This window comes from Diabrotica undecimpunctata, chromosome 2, assembly GCF_040954645.1.
Source record: "Diabrotica undecimpunctata isolate CICGRU chromosome 2, icDiaUnde3, whole genome shotgun sequence".
In the NCBI taxonomy this organism is placed as follows: Eukaryota; Metazoa; Arthropoda; class Insecta; order Coleoptera; family Chrysomelidae; genus Diabrotica; species Diabrotica undecimpunctata.
Window position 1 is genome coordinate 31,221,082 of NC_092804.1, and position 22,933 is coordinate 31,244,014.

A 22,933-nucleotide genomic window follows, 5' to 3' on the forward strand; every position below is an offset into this window, starting at 1 on the left:
TGCTTTTTTAATAAAAACAATAAAAAAACCGTTTTTTTTTCATTCAAAACAAACATTGATGACAAATAAAAAATACATTAGCCTAAAAAAAAGGTTATTACTGCACCAGATGCAAAAATATTCAATAAACTTGAAATTTTCAAGGTGACCCGGATTTTATGATCGCGAGTGTATTTCGCACAATCAACTAAAAATATTACTTTTCTGAGACAACCAGTATAATTAACAAGAAAATAAAAACTACTTTACTATATTTACTTTAATCGGTTTTTTTTTGTAACAATCACTTTAAAATAGATTTTGCGAAGAATACTTCGACGTTTGTATTAATATGATGTTGTGTTTGGAATTTTAAACGCATTATATTTATTTCACAAATTACATTAGTTAAAATTTCTATCAAATTACGTGCAAGGTAAGTCGACCATATTCTGCTTTATTTTTTCATTTCTTTAGATTTAGACATTTAGTGCATATTGCTTGATTTTATGTTCATTTTTATTCTGTCCTAATAGTCGACTTAATTTTATGCCTTTGGGTAAAATATTCCTCTTCTTAAAGTGCCTATCCGTTCCGGATGTTGGCGATCATCACGGCTCTCTTTACTTTATTTATTGCAGCGCGGAACAGTTCAGTGGTAGTCGTGTTATACCACTTTCGTAAATTTTGAAGCCAGGAAATGCGTCTTCTTCCCGGCCTTCTCTTACCATTTACCTTCCCTTGGAGAATCAGCTGGAGAAGGCCGTAACGTTCTTGATTTCTCATTACATGTCCTAGATATTCCAACTTTTTAGTTTTGACGGTCATGAGAATTTCACATTTTTTCCCCATTCTACGCAGGACCTCCACATTAGTAACTCTATCAACCCAGGATATACGTAAGATGCGCCTATAACACCACATTTCGAAAGCTTCGAGCCGACTCTTAGATGCAACAGTCAGTAAAATATTTGGGTAAAATATTAATATTACAGAATTTTTTAATATTTAATTTAAAACAGTCTATTTTCAACAAGTTTGCTTATTTCCTGACTGTAATGTTCAAATCGTACTAATCTTAATTTACATTATTCTGATCATTTGCTATTGTCTGTTTGGCGAGGAAACGAAGCACTATACCTACCAATTTTTCGCAGCAACAATGGCTGTAAAACTTTTTGCATTCGATTCTAGAAACTGTCAAAGTTTGTGAATAAAATATATGGTGATAAAATGAAAATTGCATAAAATATTCGTGTTCAGCAACTCGAAAAACCTCCCAGGTAATGACTTTTGACTATCTTCGCATAAAAATAACTAAAAAGTTTAGGAGGCGAAGTCCACACTGGGCTCCAGGTAGCTCGAGAATCACCTGTCTTAATATTTTTGTTCATATCGACCTTGAAAACCCCGAGTACCGACTTTTGACTGATTCGGAATGAAAATAACATAAAACTTCAGAAAAGGAGGATCACCCTCGGCAGCAGGTAGCTCGAGTATCATCGCCGTCACAATTTTCGTATTCGGCGATCTCGAAATCCCCCAAATAATGGCTTTCGACTGCTTTCAGATAAAATAGCATAAAACTTCAGAAAAGGAGGTCTACCCTGAGCACCAGGTAGCTCGAAGACCATCGTCGTTATCAGATCTGTTCCAACTCATACAGCCACCGTACGTCATGTAACGCTGCTGCGCAATAGATAAAAAGCGTCCAAATGAAGTTGGACCGTCCATCCTACGTCCCTTTGGCATTCCAAATCAACTTGTGGTCGTTCAATGTACAATGTACGGTTTCGAAACCGTCATTTCAATCATCATCACCATCACTGGCTCGACAACCCTTTTTGGGTCTTGGCCTGTTCCAGAATTCTTTTCCATTCTGATCTGTTTCGTGCTTTTTTTCTCCAGTTTTTTATTTTTAAGGTTGTTATATCATTTTCTATTTGTTCTAAGTATCTGTTTTGGTATTCCTCTTGTTCTTTTTCCTACTGGCATCTGTTTGAATATTTTGTTTGTTATTTCGCCTTCTTTCATTCTTTCTACATGTCCTATCCAACACAGCCGTCCTATTTTAATGAATGTTATAATATCCGGATCCTGGTATATTTTGTATAGTTCAGAGTTGTATCTTCTTCGCCATATTCCGTTTTCTTTTGTGCCCTTATATTTGTGTCGCAAGATTTTTCTTTCGAAGGTGGCTAACAAGGTTTCTTCTCTTTTAGTGAGTGTCCAGGTTTCTGAGCCATATGTGAGTACCGGTCTTATTAGGGTTTTATATATTTGGCATTTTGTTTTTCTTGCGACGTTATCTGATCTTAGGTGCCTAATTAAGCCATGGTAATATTTATTTGCAATAAATATTCGCCTGTTCACTTCCTCCGTAACGTTATTATCAGACGTGACGAGGGATCCCAAGTATATAAAGTTTTTTACCCCCTCTATGTTGTATTCTCCTATTGTTATATTTTGTGGCTGCCTTATTTCTGCGTTTTTACTTCTACTACCATCATTTCAATACACGGGCAAAATCTATTACCGTTTGGACTGATCTGCGCAAACCAGCAAAATTTCTCATTTTAGTTTAGTTGGCCGTTTTATTTTGATTTTCAATTGAGATTAAGTGTCCAGCACTATATTTTATAGAATTTATTGTTAACATTACACACATTAAATTTATAGCAGTGAAAATAAAACTTTTTGCCTAATTAAATTTTTTTTTTTTTCAAGTAGACTATTTTTTTTACTTATATTTTATTGTTTCTTCTTTCAATTAGATCATTTCTTATTTTAATTTGTTCTGTCAATCATATTCCTTTTAATTCAAATTTTCTCTTCTAGAAGCTTTTAGTGTGTATTTGATGTTAAAATACATTTTCATGTCTAAAAATTTCACCAATTTTCTTCTCACACTCAAAATTTATTTTCGGCCTCTACCTACAATTGTGTATATTATTATAAAATATCAATATTCATATTTAATAACTAACTTGCCTGTTTTATTTTCATTACCTACAAATGCCTTTTAATTTCTTTCAAGCATCCAACGATTTAAATAATTAATGGGGGTTACTTTGAGATTGCTTATCATTTAAATGTCGGGCTATTTTTAGTCACAGTACCTACTCTGGCATTTTTAATTTCTACCAGTTTGCATTTTTATTCTACGTGAAAGCCAAATAAAGTTGCGGTCACGTCATCATTGTGAACACTTGCAGCGTTGTCAGATGGTTCATAAAGTATGAAAATTAACAGAAAAGAATAGAAGTAAACAAAAAAGATGAAGGTAGCAAATTTCACACTATATTAAATGGAATTTGAAAATGAGTGTTTTTTTTTTTTTCATTTGTTTTTTGTTAATTATATTCATGAATAGATTTCACAAAGTAAGGAATTCCACAATAAAAGTTGTAAGGTTATTACTGAGTTACCAAACAATAAACATAATCAAAATAAAACTACAAGCAATAAAATAAAATGTTTTTTAATAATGAACGTATTTTCAAAGACAAAACATGACATTAAAAAAAAACAAAATCAACGAACTAAACATTTTCTGAATCTGATTCCACACCAGTGTCACTCTCTCCACTATTAACATTTATTACTATTGAACTAATTTCTTGACGATCAAATATTATTTTTCTCTCATACCATTTAAATATTTTTCTTTCAGTATGATTGATAGAGTTTTTCACATATAAGGAGTAATCATGTAAAGTGCCTCATGCCAGTTGTTTAGGCAGTTGTTAGCGCTGTTACCATCTTTACTGAGATTGCTTATGTGTGTCTATTGTAATAATTTTTTGCTACGCCCCAAATTAATTTAATATTGTTAAAGATACAATGGTAAGGAGGAAGACATAAAACGTGTCCATACCGTTCTACCATATCGTCCACTATATACTTGGTTTGTGGTTTATTTCTAAAAAAATGTTTAAAACCAATGACATTTATATGTAAGATTATATCTGTATATTTACTGAGAAACGATGCGCAACAATTCTGTTTTGAACATCATATGGGAATAGGGAATATTTTTTTCTGTCAACCACTCCTCAATAGCACTTTTTATGCATCCTGTATTCGGAGTTTTATGCAATAACATACTGTGATAAGGTGCATTATCAAGTAATATTAGAAAAGGATTCTCTAAGTTTTGCAGCAACTGATATTCAAACGATTTCAAGAAATTTGCCTGGTTCATTTTCACATGATAATCACTAAGTGTTTAGAAGAGTTTTTGAACAAAATATTGCTTCAGCACCCTCTATAAATCCGGTTTCGTTTCCAGCACGGAGTATAATATATCTGCAATGATATTATTTAAATGTTCATATAACAACTTATGTTAATACAACAAACCTTTTGCCATCCTATTTAGCGGTTTTAACACTCTTTATATTTTCATTTTACCAAGAATGACCAATGATCCCATTTTGAAATATCCAAGTTTCATCGAGAAACACAAATTGGTTCTTCATCGTTCGCTTCTTTATAAGTTCTCAAGAATTGTACTCTTTTACAAACAACGTTAGGTAATTCCATAAGTCTTCGTCATGGATTATCGTTTATCCACTCAAACCCAAGTTCTTTGCGTAATCTTTTTACAGAAGCGGTACTACCATTAAATAATTCTTTATCTTTCATTTGGGCCCATAATGATTACCGTTACGTGCTGTTCTAAAAGCATACAGAAATAAAATTATTTTAAATGTATATTTGTTATAATCATACTTACTTCTCTGGTACATATTGTAAATGGTATCACGAATAGAGCTTGTATTTAAAGTTGTTGTTGTTACTCGTTTATTAGTGCAACGCTTTTTCTTTGGTGACTCGAACTGTTCACCTTTTTTCTGCATTTGACATATGCTAATGATATTTTATTCGCATATTACCTCTTGCACAGCGTTTAAGGGCAACAAAGGGCCATTATCATTCCTTTCTTCTTCAAAATAGTTAACTAATGAAGCCACAAGTCCTTTGCATCGAATATTTAGCTGTTTAGGCATTTTGACAAATAAATAATTATTTTTCACAAGATAACCTAAAAAATCGTGGTAAAAAATTGTTGATTTCTTCATGAACGTTTCAACACAAACTTTTACAATGAGGGACATCTAAATAAAAAAAGCTACATTGTATATACATTATTTTGTTACAAAAGTTCTTTTACTGATCGGGTTATTTTTAGAAGTGATTGTTTAGCAAACTTAAGTAACATACGCTTTTCTATAGAAATGTAGCCACACATATAATAGAATTACGACCTTGGTGACGTGCACGCAACTTTATTTGGCTTTTACTGTATATATAAATCTAATAATAAATAATAATAATGGAATCGTTTTCGTTCTATTTATAATCAAACTTGATGTTTGTGTTTTAAAAAGATGAGGCTGGCATAGATCGACCGAAAATTATGTATTTTTGTAAATGTGCAATTTACAAATAAATGCACAATATTACTTCAATTAACTAATTGTAACGTTTTCCAAATTTCACTTATCAAGTAATACAATATTATTCGTTTTTAAAACTATTGAAGTAATGAAAAATTAAAGAAATTAGGTTACAATATAGTTAAAATACAGAAAGGAAGACAAATGGCAAGCAAACAAGTAACAAATTGTTCTTCTTTGTTTTCTTTTGGCCTATTCTAAACAAATGGCCAGGATTCAAATAAATGACCAGTGCTTAGGTTAGTCTCAAAATCCGTTCCAACACGTCTCCTCTTTGCATCGTAAGCGAACAGTGCAAAGTCGAAGAAAGCGCATAAAATCGATGCCAAACAGTTTCGTGACCATTTTAAAACCATACAAAAGTGTTGTGCTAAAACAAACCTATCATATTCGTATTCATTGATCTAAAAAACCCCGAGTAATGACTTTCAAATGATTTAGAACAAGTTTAGATAGATCAAGGACTATCATCGTTATCATATTCGTATCCAGCGACTTCGAAAACTCCCGAGTAACCAAATTGAACTCTTTTATGTCGATATTATCTCAGTTGCAAATTTTTATCTTCTATGCCATTTGGAAATGCATTTTCCTTATACACAAAATGAAATTTTCATATTACTCACATGAATTTTGTTCAAAAACCTTCCTGACAATTTCCCAAATGAAAAAGTTGCACAGCGATTCATCTTGATGCGGAAAATTGATAGGTTTAGTGCTTTATTTTCATGCCTATATTTAATATTCTGTTTACCGTAAACACATCTTTCAAGTGCGTTGCAAATATTCGGCATTTTTTCCTTTTTTTTTTTTGTTTGTATTCTTATTCATTGTATTGTTGAGGTCGGCCTACGTAAGCTTCTTGTGGCCTTCTATAAGTGGGTAGTGGCTTTTGATGCATCCATGGTCTATGTAATGTCATCTATGGTTTTAGTTTAAATTGCGAATCCATGACATGGCACTTCTGCTTACTCCTCTTTCGTTCTCTATTTTTACTTCAATTATTATTCGTAGCTGGTTATATTTGTCATTTCTCATTATGTGGCCTAGGTAGGAGATCTTTCTTTTCTTATTCGTTGTTATAAGTTCTTACTCTTTAATTGTCGTGTTTAATACTGTTCGATTTGTAATGGTTTGTGTCCATGATATTTTGAGCACTCTGTTAAAAAGACACATTTCAAAGGCTTCTAGCTGTCCCATTGTATTTAATTTTAATGTCCAGACTTTAACTCCATATAGATAAACTCACCAAACGTAGTATTTAATAACCCTAGATTAGATTTAGATTAGATCATGTGAGGTCGTTAAGGCCATGCGGCCTCACCGCACTTCGACCTATAGAGATCTTTTGTGCATACATTAATCTAGTTAAACTCTAGAATGCCAATACTTTTGATAAAGTTGATTAGTGTCCTAGGTGACTTGTTTCCTATATCGAAGGATGCCAGACTGACGTCTCCTAGGAATTTTAGTCGTTTGCAGAACAGTGCTACGCAGTTGCATAGTATATGTTTTGCCGTTTCTTTTTCATTGTGATAGAAACGACAGTTCTCACTATCTGATTTGCCCATCTTCTTGAGATGATATCTCAGAGGGCAGTGACCAGTGAGAAGGCCAGTGACCATTTTGATATCTTTTTTACTCATTTCGAGAAGGCGGTTTGTTGCAGTAGGTGACACTTTTATGAGCCTTTTTGCTTACCTTTGTCCTGGTGTGTTAGACCAATATGATCTTGGTTGATTGAGTTCCCAGGTACGGAGTTCCTCTCTGATGTGGGTTTGTCGATAGTCCACAGAAGGGTTCCGGACCCTGCAATGGGGTATTAGCTCCTTCTTTTGCGAGGCTGTCAGCTTCCTCATTTCCTGCAATTCCCTGCTGACCTGGCACCCACATCACAGTTACATTGTTGCATTCCGCCAGCTTCTTGAGAGATTGTTTACAGTCCCAAACCAACTTTGACTCACAAGTAAATGACTTTAGAGCCTTTAAGGTGGCTTGGCTGTCTAATAAAATAAAGACTTTTGCCCTACGGGTGTCTCGGTTGAGACATTCTTGGGCACTTATGTCTATAGCATGTATTTCTGCCTGGAAGATAGTTGGGGCGTTTCCAAGAGATTTAGATAGCCTAAAATTCGGCCCAGTAACTCCCACTCCTGCCCTTTTATCTATCTTAGATCCATCCGTATACCATACGAGTGAACCTTCTTCCACTTTTGGTTCAATTTCTTCACCCATTTGGTGATTTTTTATGACAACTTCAAAGGGTGTTTCAAAGTCAAATTTGACTGGCATAGCATCTGTCAGCATGTCCTTAGAATCCAATGGAATTTCTTCTAAGATTTTCAGGTGGCCAACTAGATCTCCAGGTTTCATTAATTGTGTCTGTCGCAGTTTTAAGGCGGTAGTTACTGCCTCTATCCTTATGCAGAACTGCAAGGGAGGAAGGTTTAGCATCGCCTCTAGAGTTGCAGTGGGACATGTTGACATTGCCCCTGTGATTCCCAGATAAGCTAGCTGCTGCACTTTTTGCAGCTTAGCGTTAGCTGTTGTTTGTTGTGTTTTTGGCCACCATACGAATGATGCGTATGTGACCATGGGCCTAATTATTATTTTATATGACCAGAGAGTAATTTTCGGTTGTAGGCTTCAAGTCTTTCCAAACGTCTTGCGGCAGGTTCAACTTGCCACCAAAGCTCTGGATAAAATTTTTTCAATATGACTATTCCAGGTGAGTTTTTGATCTAGGCTTACCCCCAGATATTTTACTTCCTTGGAATAGTCTAATGTAATGCCATTCATAGTTGGTGCCTGTAAATTGTATTTACGTCTCCTTGTGAAAGGTATCAAAGTCGTTTTACTAAGGTTGACACTTAAGCCCTCTTTCGAGCACCAACTTTTAATTTCGTTAAGAGCAGTTTGCATGAGACTAGATATAGTCTGGTCATGCTTGCCCCTAATTGTAACAACTAGGTCATCTGCGTAACCTTGGGTTATAAAACCAGAATCATGCAACTTAGTGAGAAGGTCATCTACAACCAAAGACCATAGCAGAGGCGATAATACTCACCCTTTAGGGCACCCCTTTACTGCTGTCACAGTCACAAATTCTCCTCCAATACCAGTAGTGATGATTCTTGTTTGTAGCATTGACTAAATTCATTGTATTAGTGAGACTTCAATGCTCCTCTTTGCTAGTGCTCTTTTTATGGATTCAAATGAGGTATTATCAAATGCTCCCTCTATGTAAATGAAAGCGCAAAGGGTTATTTCTTTTGCCACTATTGTCTTTTCAATTTTTTCGACTAGCGAATTCAGAGCATTAATAGTGGATTTAATATCCCTAATTCGGATGTCTGAGATTTCGATTGTACATGTTCCTAGCCTGTTCTATTCGTATTTTAATTTTTATATCTAGATCCACTTATGATTAAGTACTACCTCTAAATAACTGAGTTTGTAAACTCTTGTTCTAATTGAGTGTTATTTAGGTCAATGCGACAATTTTCATCAGTTTTGCTAATCACCATTACTTTAGTTTTTTGAAGATTTATTGTCAGTCCCATTGCTTTACTTACATTAATAACTCTGTCTAATATATCTTGTGCCTTCTATTTTTTCTGCTATCAGAACAGTATCGTCTGCATACCTTCTTGCTAGTCTACAGTAGGTACCGCCCACTGTACTACTTTTTTTTAGTAATTCTAGAGCGATCAAACTAAAGATTTTTACATATAAAGATGTCTTACATAAAGAGTTTGTATTTTAACGTTTTAGCCACTACGAAAATGAACTGGCACAATAACGGACCAAATGTAGATCAGACTTCATATCTTGTATCATCTTCTACTTGTGACAGTCCTTCTCCAGATGCATTGGTAATTGATGAAGATCGTGATACTGATACAGGTACTAGAATTTATTTAATAGTTTTAATACAAAAAAATTCTTTAGTTTTCCCCACTATTGTGTTGTATTTACAAAAAGAAAAATACAGTTCTAAGTAATCGTAAACTTGAAAAAGTTAAGTCAAATCTTTTATTTCATTTTCATTAATTGTTACAATTGATAGTCTTAGTACTATGCCTCTTGCATATAAAATTATGCTCAACAGCTAAGTCATTTAGAAAAAAACGCCTTCTAGGAGGATCAGTTAAAGGCTTATTATTATTGTAAATAATTTCAGAATTAATTCCGGCAATACCAAACATTCTAAAAAAATAGGCCATCTTCTAGTAATTCTTTGCTTTGTGTTTGAGTTCTGGTCCACAATATCAATGCCAGACTCTATTGCAGTCCAAAATGATTTGTAGTTTTTGTAGTCTCATTAATTTCACTTACATCATGCATACTTGATAATAGAAATACAGCCTTATTCTTTCGGCTCACATATGGGATTATAGAGTGATATTATCTTAAAATCCTAATAAAGCCAATCCTACTTCAGGTTGGATTTCTTTTTTTTTTTCAAGCTACCAATTAATGTTAGTCCAATTTAAAGAAGATATTCAGCTAATAGATACCTCGTAGAATAGCTGTCCTTTGATATATTTATATGGAAGTTTTTGATAGGATCTACGAATCTCTATAAAATATCAAAAGGCTTATTATAGATGTCCTGTAGGGGCCATCAAACTCTTGACCACAGTATATTCCAAAACATACTACCTAGGTATTGTACGTCCTACTGTCATAAAGTGAATATAACTTTATACTAAATTTAGTTGGTTTTTGCGGCATATTGCACAAAACCGCATCGATCTCAAAACGAATGTAACATTTCATCTGTGTTGACAAATTCTCCTAAAGTATATTTCTCCTAAATCTAATAGCAGCTAATTTGTCAATTTTGTCATGATCTTTTCTAGCTAGAATATTATCAAGGCGAAGACTACGAAGAAGAAAGAGGAATATCTGATAACTGAAAAGTACTCTTAGTATTTACATTCCATTTCCATCTTTGAACCACAATTCCATACAATTTAAATGATTTCCGTTGTTGACTGGAATTTAAAAATGGGCTCCAAATAAAGCCTGAACCTTACTACGGGATTTTAGTTTGTAGAGCATCTTTCTCTTTATATAAAAATTTAGCTATTCGATTTTCAATAAAAATATTGGTACAGGAAACTATGTGGTCAATCATATGGGTGGTTATAAATTTATAAAATTATTCCAATTAGGTCGACTCATTTCCAGGAAGAATTTTTATTATATTTTTTTATTTGATTTTATCTGAAGTTACTGGAGTATTCTTCCAAGTATTTTCGTCATCTTTGTCAATGTAGAATGAATAATCAGACTGTATTTTCGTAGAATTCGGATTTAACAAGCCTTAAAACCTAACATACAAAGAAGAAGAAGAAAAACCTCACCTTTCACTTTATTGCTAAATTCCACTATATCCTTAATATCTGAAAAATGTATTAACCATCTCTTGTAACTCTGTGGCCGTCAAATATATTTTAGAATTTTTATCTTTAAAATGGTACTGTAATAATAACAGACTAATACAATAATTTCTTAAAATTATTCCGTTACTATAACTACCTACCTCTAAGATCTTAGATCTGCTCTTGGGTGCACATGAATTGGCTACCGTTTGCAGGTAATAAGCTCTCTACCGATAAAAGGGTTTACGTGAATTGGCTGCGTGAATTCGTATATCCTTCGCCGCAATGTCTCATGCATGGTATTTAATTTTAATCTCCAGGCTTCGATTCCATACAGAAGGACGGACCAAACATAGCATTTAATAACTTCAATTTGGATGACTGAGTTTGGTTTTCAGTGATAGATAATTTGCTTCCATTTATTGTATATGTTCCTAGCCTGTTCTATTTGTTCTTATTTCTATATTTAATCCTGCTTTTCGTTTAGTACTAGTCCTATGTATCTGAATTGGTAAACTTATTATAATTGTGTGTTATTTAGGTCAATGCGACAGTTATCATCGGTTTTGCTAATCACAATTACTTTTTTAAAGATATATTGTTCGTCCCATTGGCCCACTTGCATTATTAACTCTGTCTATAACTCAATAACCCTGTCTATTTATAGTCTTCTTTTCCTTGTTCATTTTTTCTTATTATTCTTATCCATTATTTGTAGACATGACTCTGTCTATTTTTCAATGTGCCTCCAGTAAGTTGTCGTTCCATCGTTTACGTGGTCTTTCTACTGATAGTCTTTCTATTAGGAAACCATCTCTTGCTGTCTTTACTACTCTATTTGTTGTCATTCGGCTTATACAATCGCTCCAATCTCCTCTTTTATTTCTTACCCAGTCCTTGATGTTCTGCACCTTGCATCAATGGCGTATATCTGTACTTCTACCTCTGTTCCATAGTGTTTTACTATCAAAGTGTTTTTATCTCTGCTGTTTCTATATCCTTTTTGTCCTCTCTATATCAGGTCGTGTAAATTCTGCCTTTAATTTCTTTCCCGATATTTTTAATTCTCCATATTGTTTTATTCAGACAAACTCTGTTTGTGGCTCTGTTTGCTCTATTCCATTTATAGTATATTTTGTAATTTTTGTCTACTATTTTTTTCTGCTATCGTTAACTGATAGTTAATATACATAGGGAGAAAATCTATTCTCTCAGATTAAGATTCAGATATGTTTATTACTGTAAATTACAGTAATTTCTTAAAGTAATAGCTCTCCTAATAAAACAAACAGTTATTCCTCCATGACCATTGGCCGTCTGGGGGTCTTGTTTGAATATGCATCAGAATTCAAGTTAATATTCATAGTTATGTAGTTTATATAACAATTTTTCATGCTGGATTCTATCAAAAAGCCTTCTGGTAGTCAATGAAACAGTCGATATACTTTTTTCTAGCGATCGAGGCATTTTTGAATGACTGTTTGAATCGCAAACAACACCTCTCTTATTTCCAAGACCTTTCTAAATCCAAACTGAGAATCACTTATGTCCATTTCACATTTTTTATAAATTTGATTCTGTATCATTTTTAAGAATATTTTTTGTTAGTGACTCATTAAGCTAATATAGCTATGAATTCCAAGTTAAGCCATTCGTTTGGTATTACGACGTACATATATTGGAAGTTAAAAACATGTGTTTGTACCTTTATGTTGAAGTTTAATTATATGAAACAGGTGGCGAAAGATTCAGAAACTGGGCTTGGCTACGGAATAGTTGAAAGAATCGAACATTTCGTGTATTTAAAATACGTGTTCAGTCTTTATTTTTTGGAATTTAAATATTGGAGCAATCTTACTCAGACATCCAGTAGTTCAAAAATTTGCAGATTTCTTGGTATATAACTACATTGCTGAAGGCGCCAAATTTACACCTAGCACGTGATCCGAACATAGTAATTCTCTACAAAGAATGACGAATGCTTGCGAGAATTCCCATTAAAAATTCAATTTTTTGTTTTGTACTTGCCATCCGAACATTTTCCAATTTTTGGAGGTTCTGAAAAATGTTCAAATAGATACATAATTAAACTAAGAAGTAGTAGTATCCCTAAAAGAGTATACCGAAAACCAATATGTCTTAAAAGAAATGTCATTGAACATCAAATATGTCTTTTACGAGGAAAACGTATATAACTGCTTTTGAGTTTGTAAAAAATATGTCAAGAAGGCATCAACCTATATGGTCTATGTTGCAGTTTCTTTAACAATTAAACAGATTACGACTACATTTCTAATTTCTGGTATATATTATACCTCTCTTCCTCAAAATCCAAGATTCAGAAAGAGATTCAATTTCTGGGAATTTCGTAATGGACGGGAGCCAGTTCATGTATGCGTTTGGGAGCCAATTCGTGTAGGATTAAAATGGCTTTATAGAGTTCCGAAGTCAGTTAAGGTGCGTCGCTGCTCTTATCACCAAAAAACATTTGTACTAAATAAAAAATAATAAAACCAGATAAAATTCAAAGCTACGCTACGCTAAGCTACTGCGACACGGAATGCCGTCAATGTAATCCCTATCATTTAAACGTTTCACTAACAACTAAAAAAATCATAAACCGACGTAGTATTTGTGGTTTTAGTTGCCTAATATAGTCATTTGAGAATAGTGGGACGGAGAAATGGATGTAACTAATAATTCTTTACGGAATTTTAAAATTACTAAAAAGGCGGCATAAATTACCGATACCGTGCCAATAGCGAAAGTTTGGATATCTTCTTTCTAAATAAGCATTGAGTAGTGGTATGATTTGATGATTGTATTAGCTCGAAAATCCTGGCGATACAAACTGCCTATTTCGAAAGCTTGTATTACGGTTTCTGGCAGTGATCACTTTTTCCTGTTTTCTCTTTTGAACGTTGTTGAATTGCGGTATATAAAATGTTTTAGCAAATAATTTTATATAAAACAAAACTTACGTTTGCTTTATATCTCTTAGAACCACTTCAAGAGCTTGAACCTTTGTTCCAAAGAAATCATGGGAGAAGGTTACCAGAGCAAACAAACAATCAGTATCTAACACAAGATCGTCGTAACCAACCTAGTGAATTTCGTAATTCGAAAAGAACTCGCCGAAACAAGAAAAATCCACAAGGAAAGGAAAATTTTAACATGGTAAATATAACTGTTATTTACTTAAAGACTTAAGTCTAGAATGCTCTTTACGTTTGATTGGAATATGCTTAAAGTTTATGAATAATGCCTTTTAAAGCTATATTCAGAAATACGGATTAATTAATTTTTTTAATATACAGTCAAAGATAACTTCTTCTTTAAGTTCCATCTTTTATCGAAGGTTGGAAATCATCATGGCTATGCGGACTCTGTTGACTGCCACTCTAAAAAGTTCTGCACTACTACATTCAAACCATTCCCTTAAGTTTTTAAGCCAGGATATTCTTCGTCTTCCCACATTTCGCTTTCCTCGGATTTTGCCTTGCATAATAAGTTGTAATAATGCCTATTTTTGCCCTCTCATCACATGTCCTAAGTACTCAAGTTTTCGTCTTTAGATAGTTAATATTATTTCCGCCCCATTTCCTATCATTCTAGTTACTTCCACGTTTGACATTCTTTGAATCCATGATATTCGTAGGATTCTCCTGTAACACCAAAATTCAAAGGCGGACAACTTATTCAGATGGACTTGTTTTAGTGTCCACGCTTCTAAGCCATAAAGAAGAGTAGAGAACACGTAACATCGAAGCATTCTCAGGCATTCTAACAAAGACAACTAGAGCAGGTTTTTAATTAATACTGTATAGATATGAAAATATAAACGGAAGTTAAGGTTTAATTTTAATACAGAGCACCACCATTTGCTTATGCGTATTTCGTCCTTTTAAAATCATGATAGCGAACTTGTAATTCGGTTGTGCAAACTCTATGAATGAAATCGAATCTTTCAACAAACTTGTAGTTGTGAATGTAAGTTATTGTGTTTTTAACAAATTTTCTCGAGTTTGCTGAAATTGTATTACATAAGTTAGGTAAGTTAGGTGTCCTCGTTTAAAGACACTGGGTAGAAGCCGGCAAAATACTTAGCACCAATATATCCATTAAAAGTATCGCCACTTAGATGCTGCTATAGAAACTATTGAACATGAAGTAGACATTGTTATTATACCTTTCGATGCTGGCCCACAGACCAATAAAGAGGACTTGGACGAAAATAATTTAAAATAATATATGAAAAGTATATTTTCTACAGACTTAGTTGATGAAATTGAGTTCCAGCATATAAACAGTAGCGACGAAGAAAAAGTAAGGACGAAGACAGCTTGCCACTGTATAAATGGTTTAACAACTTGAAATCAAAACGGACCGACAAAATAAAGATAAAAAAATGGACTAAAAATTTTGTATGACACTAGTATGCCAGCAACTTTTGGTTGGACTTACTATTGGGAAATTCTAAAAAATAAACTGGAAAACTGTAGTAGAGTTGATGTATTTAAAAAGTTGTTTGATGACGAAATTTTTGACTATTTAATGCATCAAACATGGCTACGCCCGGCATAATTTTTTGGTCGCACAGGGGTTGAGGGGGATTATTTTCCATGCCCACCCGAGATTGAGCTCGCTTCCTCATTTCTCTTGGCAACCGAGGAATTGTTGATCTAACTTCAATTTGTGGTCGGAATAATTTCCAAGCACTTTTCAAAAAACTCACTGCGTTTTATTTTCTGTTTGGGATATTAGTCTTATAAACGCAGAGGGCGTTTATGCCAGAAATATTCGATAAATTATAAAACACAACCATTGGCCAATGGCGTGTATTTCTTGCGACGTTATAATTCTGACACAATTGATCAGCGTTCTATCATTTCCAGTATCTTCATCTATAGCATCATCATTGTGCATGGAGGATATCAATACCACCGACTTACTTTTCTTGCCAGACTGAGTGCCGGACTACTTGACCTTCTGGCTAAGTTCCCACGTAAGTTTCCAAATTGAATGTGTAAAACGTTTCTGCGTCTACCAGAGCAAATGTTTTAATGCCATATTTGGCTGGCTTCGTTGGGATGTACTGCTGAAACGCACAACGTCCCCTAAATGCTAACATTTGTTCATCTACTGTAAGATACTTACTAGGAATAAAGTTATTTTGGAAATTCACCAAAAATATTTCCAGAAGTTCTCTAATGGGTGCAAGTTTATCAATTTCTCTTCGCTCTGTTTTTGTCTCCACATCGAACCGTAGACATCTTATGAGAAATCGAAACTTTTTCTCGCTCATTGCCAGGTAGCAAGACTCAACTCCGGATCCTTGAGAATTATCTCATATTTTATGTAAATTTTTTCTGGAACTTCTAAGAATACCAATCAAGAACAATATCCCAATATATTCACGAATTTCAGTTTCATTAGTTTGTCTACAATCTTGATTTCTTTGTTAATTGCTCCGTTTTTTTTTTATAAAAATATTTGTCGAGACAGTTATTACTCTAACAACTGTTTCATCCAAAAATACCTTCAGGCAATCAATTTTGTGCGTGAGTTTCCTTTTGTACCAGGCATAAGTTTGATGAGATCCTGAGAACGGATAGGAACTTGTAAATTGGAATTATTCTTTTTCCATTTAGTCACCCTGTCTTTTTCTATGTAAAATTTTGAAGGACTTGCTTTATCAGAGTCGTCTGACGTTCCTTCATCTTGGGCCAACTCCTCTTGCTCCGATGTTTCTAATTCAGAGTCTGTTTCGTGATCTCTCCTTTCAGCAAAATCCACATTCACATCGTGATCATCTTCGGACTTATCATCACAGTCTTCTTCCTCCCCACTTGAAATCTCCTCAAACCATCGAGACCAAACTTCCGGGTCGTTGCTTCGTGCCACCCGTCTTCTTTTATTATCAGACATAGTATTATCTAAAATATATCACAGTAACTACAAGTGTACCAAATGGTATTAAATAAAAGTTACCTTGAATTTTGAAAACAATAGAATCAAATATCTGCAATGTAGCCAGATGTTGTAACGTCAGTGGACACGTGGTCTACAATCGTAGGTAGACCAGTACTGTTCTATGCTTGACAAAATAATCAACTGAATTGCCGAACACAAAAAATAAAACCATAAATTAGAATAAGACGCCCGTTAGCAACAGCTACTGAGATACACGCGCATCTAAGAGAAAATGACAGAGATATACAAGTGTTTGAAAAGAAGTGGTCTACGATTGTCGACCACGTGACTAACAGAGGGTTAACTGACTGTCTTATTTTTTTATACTCACGAATGGAGTACTAGAAATCAGTTCGCGAAGGATTTTTGCCTAGATAAAGTGATGTGTTATGGAATGCAAATTGTAGTTTGTTCTTTTATTATCAGTTGTTTTCAAATTTCAAATATAAGAAATCTCTGGATTTAAATTTCACATATTTTAAAGAAGTGTTATGTAATAATATAAATAAAGCAGAAAATAATTTTTCACTTTTAAAATAATCCTAATTTATATTATTTATATTATATATTTAGAACTTAACTTTTTAGGCAAATGGAAATGGGTACCAAAACCACGTAAATGGATACAATCAAAGTAGAGAATATTATAATCAGAACAGACAGCCTCTCAGTCCTTCATCGTACAATCCAAAAAATTATTTTAAATCGAAAACACAACATGAAGAAATTAGAGAACCAAAAGGATATTCATACAAAGCGAACAAATATTTAGAAACGTATGATCGACAGAAAGAAGCTGAAATAAAAAATCAAATTCAAACTCAAGATTTTTATAATACTCATGCTGTGGACACCTTGCAACATACCGGAAGGCAAGCATCAGATACGTTTCTAACTAATAAAGATAGTTACTGTACACCGGAGGATCGGGCTAAGGAAATAAACAGTCAACAAGTAGTCATTGCACAGCCGATAAATAAATTTAATGGTTCTCATAATAACTCGAATATTCCAAAGTTACCAGAAGCTCAGAAACAAAAAGAAGAAATAGATTATGAAATAATCAATGTAATAGATGAAATACAATCTGAACATGAAATACTAAAGAAAAGCCTTGAAGAAAAACATGCTGCTATCATAAGGCATGCTTTACAAAACTCCTGCGCTCCACAACTAAGTCAAGAATCGACAACGGATGGAACAAATAGTTCCAATATTTCCGTAAAAGATGAGATTTCACCAGAAGATTCCCAAGAAAATCAGACACCTGCAAAGCCTAAAGGTCGAAGGAAAAACTTAAAATCTAAGAACTCTTCAAACGAATTTGTGGAAATAGAAACGCCACCTCGATTCATGGTAAATAATAATTATATATATATTGTTATGATGTATTATTTGTGAATTATGAGCAATGAGTGTTTTTTAATAATATATATAGGGTTTTTATCGCGGTTCTCAAAGAATTCGTTTGTAAGCACTTTTTTAAATTACCTTTATTATATCTATTATGAAACACACATATATCTAACATAACCAATGCAAAATTTAAAATAAACTATCTTTAAATTGAAATTCTTATGAAACTAATTAAATTATATAGACAATGTAAAATTTACACAAACTCTCTTTAAAATTGAAATAATTATGACACTAACTAAATTATATTAACAAAATTTTGTACCTTTCTTTCACTGAATGCCTAAATGAAAATGTTCTCCAAAATAAAGATTTTAATCACCACTCAATGTCTTCGTTCTCAGCCTCGGTTATCCTTGTTTTTGTGAAATTACTTTTTCCAATTATCAGCTTCCACCAATTTAAAATATTTTCTTCTTAACAGCATTTATATATATATATATATATATATATATATATATATATATATATATATATATATATATATATATATATATATATATATATATATTCTTCTTTTCAATATACCAATATCCAATCACCAAATATATTATATAATTTTAATTTTCAATTAATACTTTTATTATTATTACTCTCCATATAGTACTCCATTATCCAATTACCATTTTTACATAACATAATTTTTAATCTTCAATAATATTATCTTTATACTGTTTATTAATCTTCATGAAACTTATTATGTTGAACATCTGGACCCTCTGACCATCTTGAACTTACTGAACAATTGACTTCACTAACTAAATGTGTCTATCTTCTAACTAACTTTCTTACTAACTGACTGGCCATCTGACTGAACTGTAACTGATAACTTGAATCCAAATCACCGGGTATTTATATCTTTTTCCATGTTCCAGAATCATCTGGCAAGAAATCCTATTAGAATTGTTCCATTTCCTCCATATGAATGTTCTCGAAACAGTATATGTTCGATTATGTCTACGTTCTACCGTAAACAAAGGTTAAATTCTGTATTCTAGAGAATTCCTTTCTTTTCTATCGAGAATTTTGTTGACATTTAGGCTTTTCAGATCAGAATATAAACTTAAATCAGTAAGTTAAACACTCTAATTTAATAAACTACACATTTTAAACAACATATCATTATAACCCCACTTATATTCGTAAATTCTTATTCAACTGTCATTTAAATGTATAGTTGGTTGCCTATGCACATGGGCCACTTAAATATATTTACAATATTATAATTATTAAAAAAAAACTTCTTACACTTATTATATGCTAATTTCTTAAGAATACCCTTACAATTTTTATAAAATTCTCTAGTATATAGCTTATTAAAATAACCAAATACTTTTTATATCTAATATTATCTAGTATATAATTTATAAATTATTTTCTTTAAACACCAATCATCTCAATATATATATATATATATATATATATATATATATATAAACTAAGGTACACTCGAAGAGTGGTGGGTTTTTCGGTCAAAGTGGAGAAATAAAAGACAAAGACGATGGCTACTTCATCTATTTATTGAAGACGTTTCGCTTTCTGCTCAGAAAGCATCATCAGTTCATCTAAAAAGAAGTTTACTTAAATTTTGTCCCATTTTGGGGTTTTCTTTATCACATTTTCTTATAATAAATTTAAATAAAAATAAAAATAAAATATAAATAAATTATTCCTTCTTTAATTAAGATTTATCAACTTACTTTTTATTAATATTTGTCAATAACACTTTTACATAATTAAGTAATTGTTCTTTTTGATGAACTTGTTTGATAAAACTTTAAATTGAATCTGATTCATAGAATCCTTTTCATTATGGTCCTGAATGTTTGAACCTTTGGACTGTGGAAATTTTTATTAATCTTCACCTGTTAGCTGGCTAACTTCTTCTTCTTAAGGTGCCATGCATTTCTGCGTAGGCGTCCACCGTACATCGTCTTGTCAGGTGAGATGTTAAATAGTCATAATTAAATCATTCTGTTTTTAGCAGCATTGCGAAGCATTTCATAGCTGTGGATTCCTGTCCATTGTCGAATATTGCGCAGCCATGACATTTTTTTACGTCCGAGACCTCTCCTACCCTCTATTTTCCCTTCGAGTATCAGTTGCTGAAAAGTGTATCGTTCTCCTCGTATAATGTGCCCCAAGTATGCAGTCTTCTTACTTTTTACATAATTAAAAAGTTCCCTATCCTGTAAGCCCGCTCTTCTGAGTACTTCCTCATTTCTGACCCTGTCCGTCCATGATATTCTGAGCATTCGACGCAGGCACCACATTTCGAACGCTTCAAGTTTGTTAATGGAACTGGCCTTTAACGTCCATGCTTCCATTCCGTACAGGAGAACAGGCCACACGTAACACTTAAGCATCTTGTATCGGAGGTTGAAGTCCAATTTGCGATCAGTCAGAAACTTACGAAGCCTCAAAAAAGCATTTCTGGCTTGTTCAACTCTGCTCTTTATTTCATTCTCGGGGTCCCAACCCTCATTCAGCAAACATCCCAAGTATTTGAATTGCCTGACTTGTTCGATTTCTTCTCCAGAGACATATATCTTTGCGTTGGGGTAATCATTTCTACTTATAATCATTGATTTTGTCTTCTTGATATTTATTTTCAAACCCCGAGCTTCACTTGCAAGAGTTAGATCATTCAAAAGGCACTGAAGATCTTCGATGTTATCTGCCACTATGGCTGTATCATCGGCATACCTGATGTTATTAATAAATATGCCGTTAACTTTAATACCCTTATTAGAGTCTTCCACTGCTTCTGCGAAGGCTTTTTCTACGTATAAATTGAACAGCATTGGAGACAGTATACAACCTTGCCTTACTCCTTTTTTAATGGAGAAATCTTCTGTTTCGTTGGAATTTTGAAGACGTACTGTTGCTGTCTGATTCCAATACAGATTGGCAATGATTCTTATATCCTTTGCATCCAATCCCAACTCTTGTAGGTATTTTATCATCAATTCATGTTTTACATTATCGAATGCTTTCTCGTAATCGATGAAACAGATAAAAACATCCTTTCTTTGATCTAAACAATTCTGTATCAATGTTTGCATACTAAAGATCGCCTCTCTCGTGCCAAGTCCATTTTTGAAACCAAACTGACTCCATCCACTGACCTCTTCACATTTCTTAAACAATCTAGTGTGAAGTATTCTCAGGAAAAGTTTCAAAAAGTGACTCATTAGGCTTATTAGTCGGTGGTCCTTGCAGAAGTTCGCACGTGGTGTTTTTGGTAGGGCGATAAATGTAGATCGAAGCCAATCTTTTGGAATCTGGCCCGTATCGTAGATGTCGTTAAAGAGCTTGACAATAATGTCTAGGTTTTCTTCATTAAGTAACTTGATTGTTTCTGCGTACATATCATCTGGTCCTGGGGTTTTGTTACTTTTTAATAGTTTGATAGCGTGTACAATTTCAGCTTTCAAAATACTTGGGCCATACAAATGGTCTCCCAGTTGTGGTGGTTTTTGTGTTCTGTCATCATTAAACAAATTGGCTGTGTACATTTTCCAAGTATTAAGTATATCGCTAGGGTCCGTTATTAATTCATTTTGGTCATTATGTATACCAGTGACTTGTTTTTTCTTGAAGACACCAGCAATTTCCTTAATTTTCTTGTGAAGATTGAAGCTGTCGCCGAGTTTATATAGGCTTTCAGCCTCGGCGCAAAGTGTAGTCATCCAGATCTCCTTCGCCGCTATAATTTCTTTACGAATTTGACTGTGTATATTTCGGTACCCTACTTCGTCCTGCCTGATCTTACACTGCCTGCGTTGTTCCATCATCTCTAATATTTCTTCTGTCATCCACTCATTCTTGGTAGTTGTTTTACTCTCGAGTAGAAAAGTGTTGTTCAACTCATCAAATGATTCTTTTATGGTGGTCCATGACTTTTCAACATCATTCTCAGTTACCATATTAGAGAACCTATTGTTTATTTCCTCTGTGTACGCTTCATTTGTTTCATTGTTTTTGAGTTTTCTAATGTTTACTGATGCCTTCTGGTGTTTTCTTTTAGCTGTAGCGAGCCTCAGTTTGATATTTGCTACTAAGGGATTGTGGTCGGATCCTATGTCTGCTCCAGGTAATGCAGATACCTTAGTAATAGCATTCCTGTACCTTCTATTAATTGTCACATAATCTATTTGGTTCCTTATAATGCCCTGATGTCCGTCTAAAGGCGACTTCCATGTGTAAAGCCTCCTGGGTGGTAACTTATACCAAGTATTCGTTATGACTAGATCTTTGTCTTGACAGTACTGTATCAATCTGTCCCCTCTGTCGTTTCTCTGACCAAGACCATATTTTCCAACTACGTGATCTACAGCTCCTTCCCCAACTTTTGCGTTGAAGTCTCCTAATACGATGTTAATTTCGTGATTCTTAGTCACCTTTAAGGCTTCGTCTAGCTGTTGATAAAATCGCTCTAGTTCTTCTTCTGGCTTGTCTGCTGTAGGGGCGTAGACTTGTATAATATTTATGTTAACTTTTCCAAGCAACTGAATAAGTATGACTCTTTCGGAGATCGGGATAAAGTTCTTCACGGAGGCGCGTAAATTTTCGCTTATCAGAACTCCCACCCCATGTCTGTGGTGAGGGTCTGTGCTATCACTGCATGAGTAGTAAAGGGTTTTACCAGTAGTATTGATCATGCCTGTGCCTTCCCATCGCAATTCGCTTATGCCGAGAATATCGATGTTA

At 33.7% G+C, this 22,933-nt stretch overlaps 1 protein-coding gene across 3 annotated transcripts in view; it reads left to right on the forward strand.

The window, feature by feature from the left end:
* Positions 1 to 259: 259 nt before the first annotated feature.
* The window catches only part of LOC140433262 (uncharacterized), a 42,275-nt gene continuing 19,601 nt past the window's right edge, over positions 260 to 22,933 (forward strand). For 2 of the 3 annotated variants that reach the window (XM_072521295.1, XM_072521296.1), the window contains exons 1-4: positions 260 to 415; positions 9,216 to 9,347; positions 13,833 to 14,008; positions 17,393 to 18,160. In XM_072521295.1, coding sequence (XP_072377396.1) covers positions 9,227 to 9,347; positions 13,833 to 14,008; positions 17,393 to 18,160 — 1,065 coding nt within the window. In that variant the 5' untranslated portion in view covers positions 260 to 415; positions 9,216 to 9,226. The remainder of the gene's footprint in view (positions 416 to 9,215; positions 9,348 to 13,832; positions 14,009 to 17,392; positions 18,161 to 22,933) is intronic. The other variant, XM_072521297.1, reaches the window with a different exon arrangement.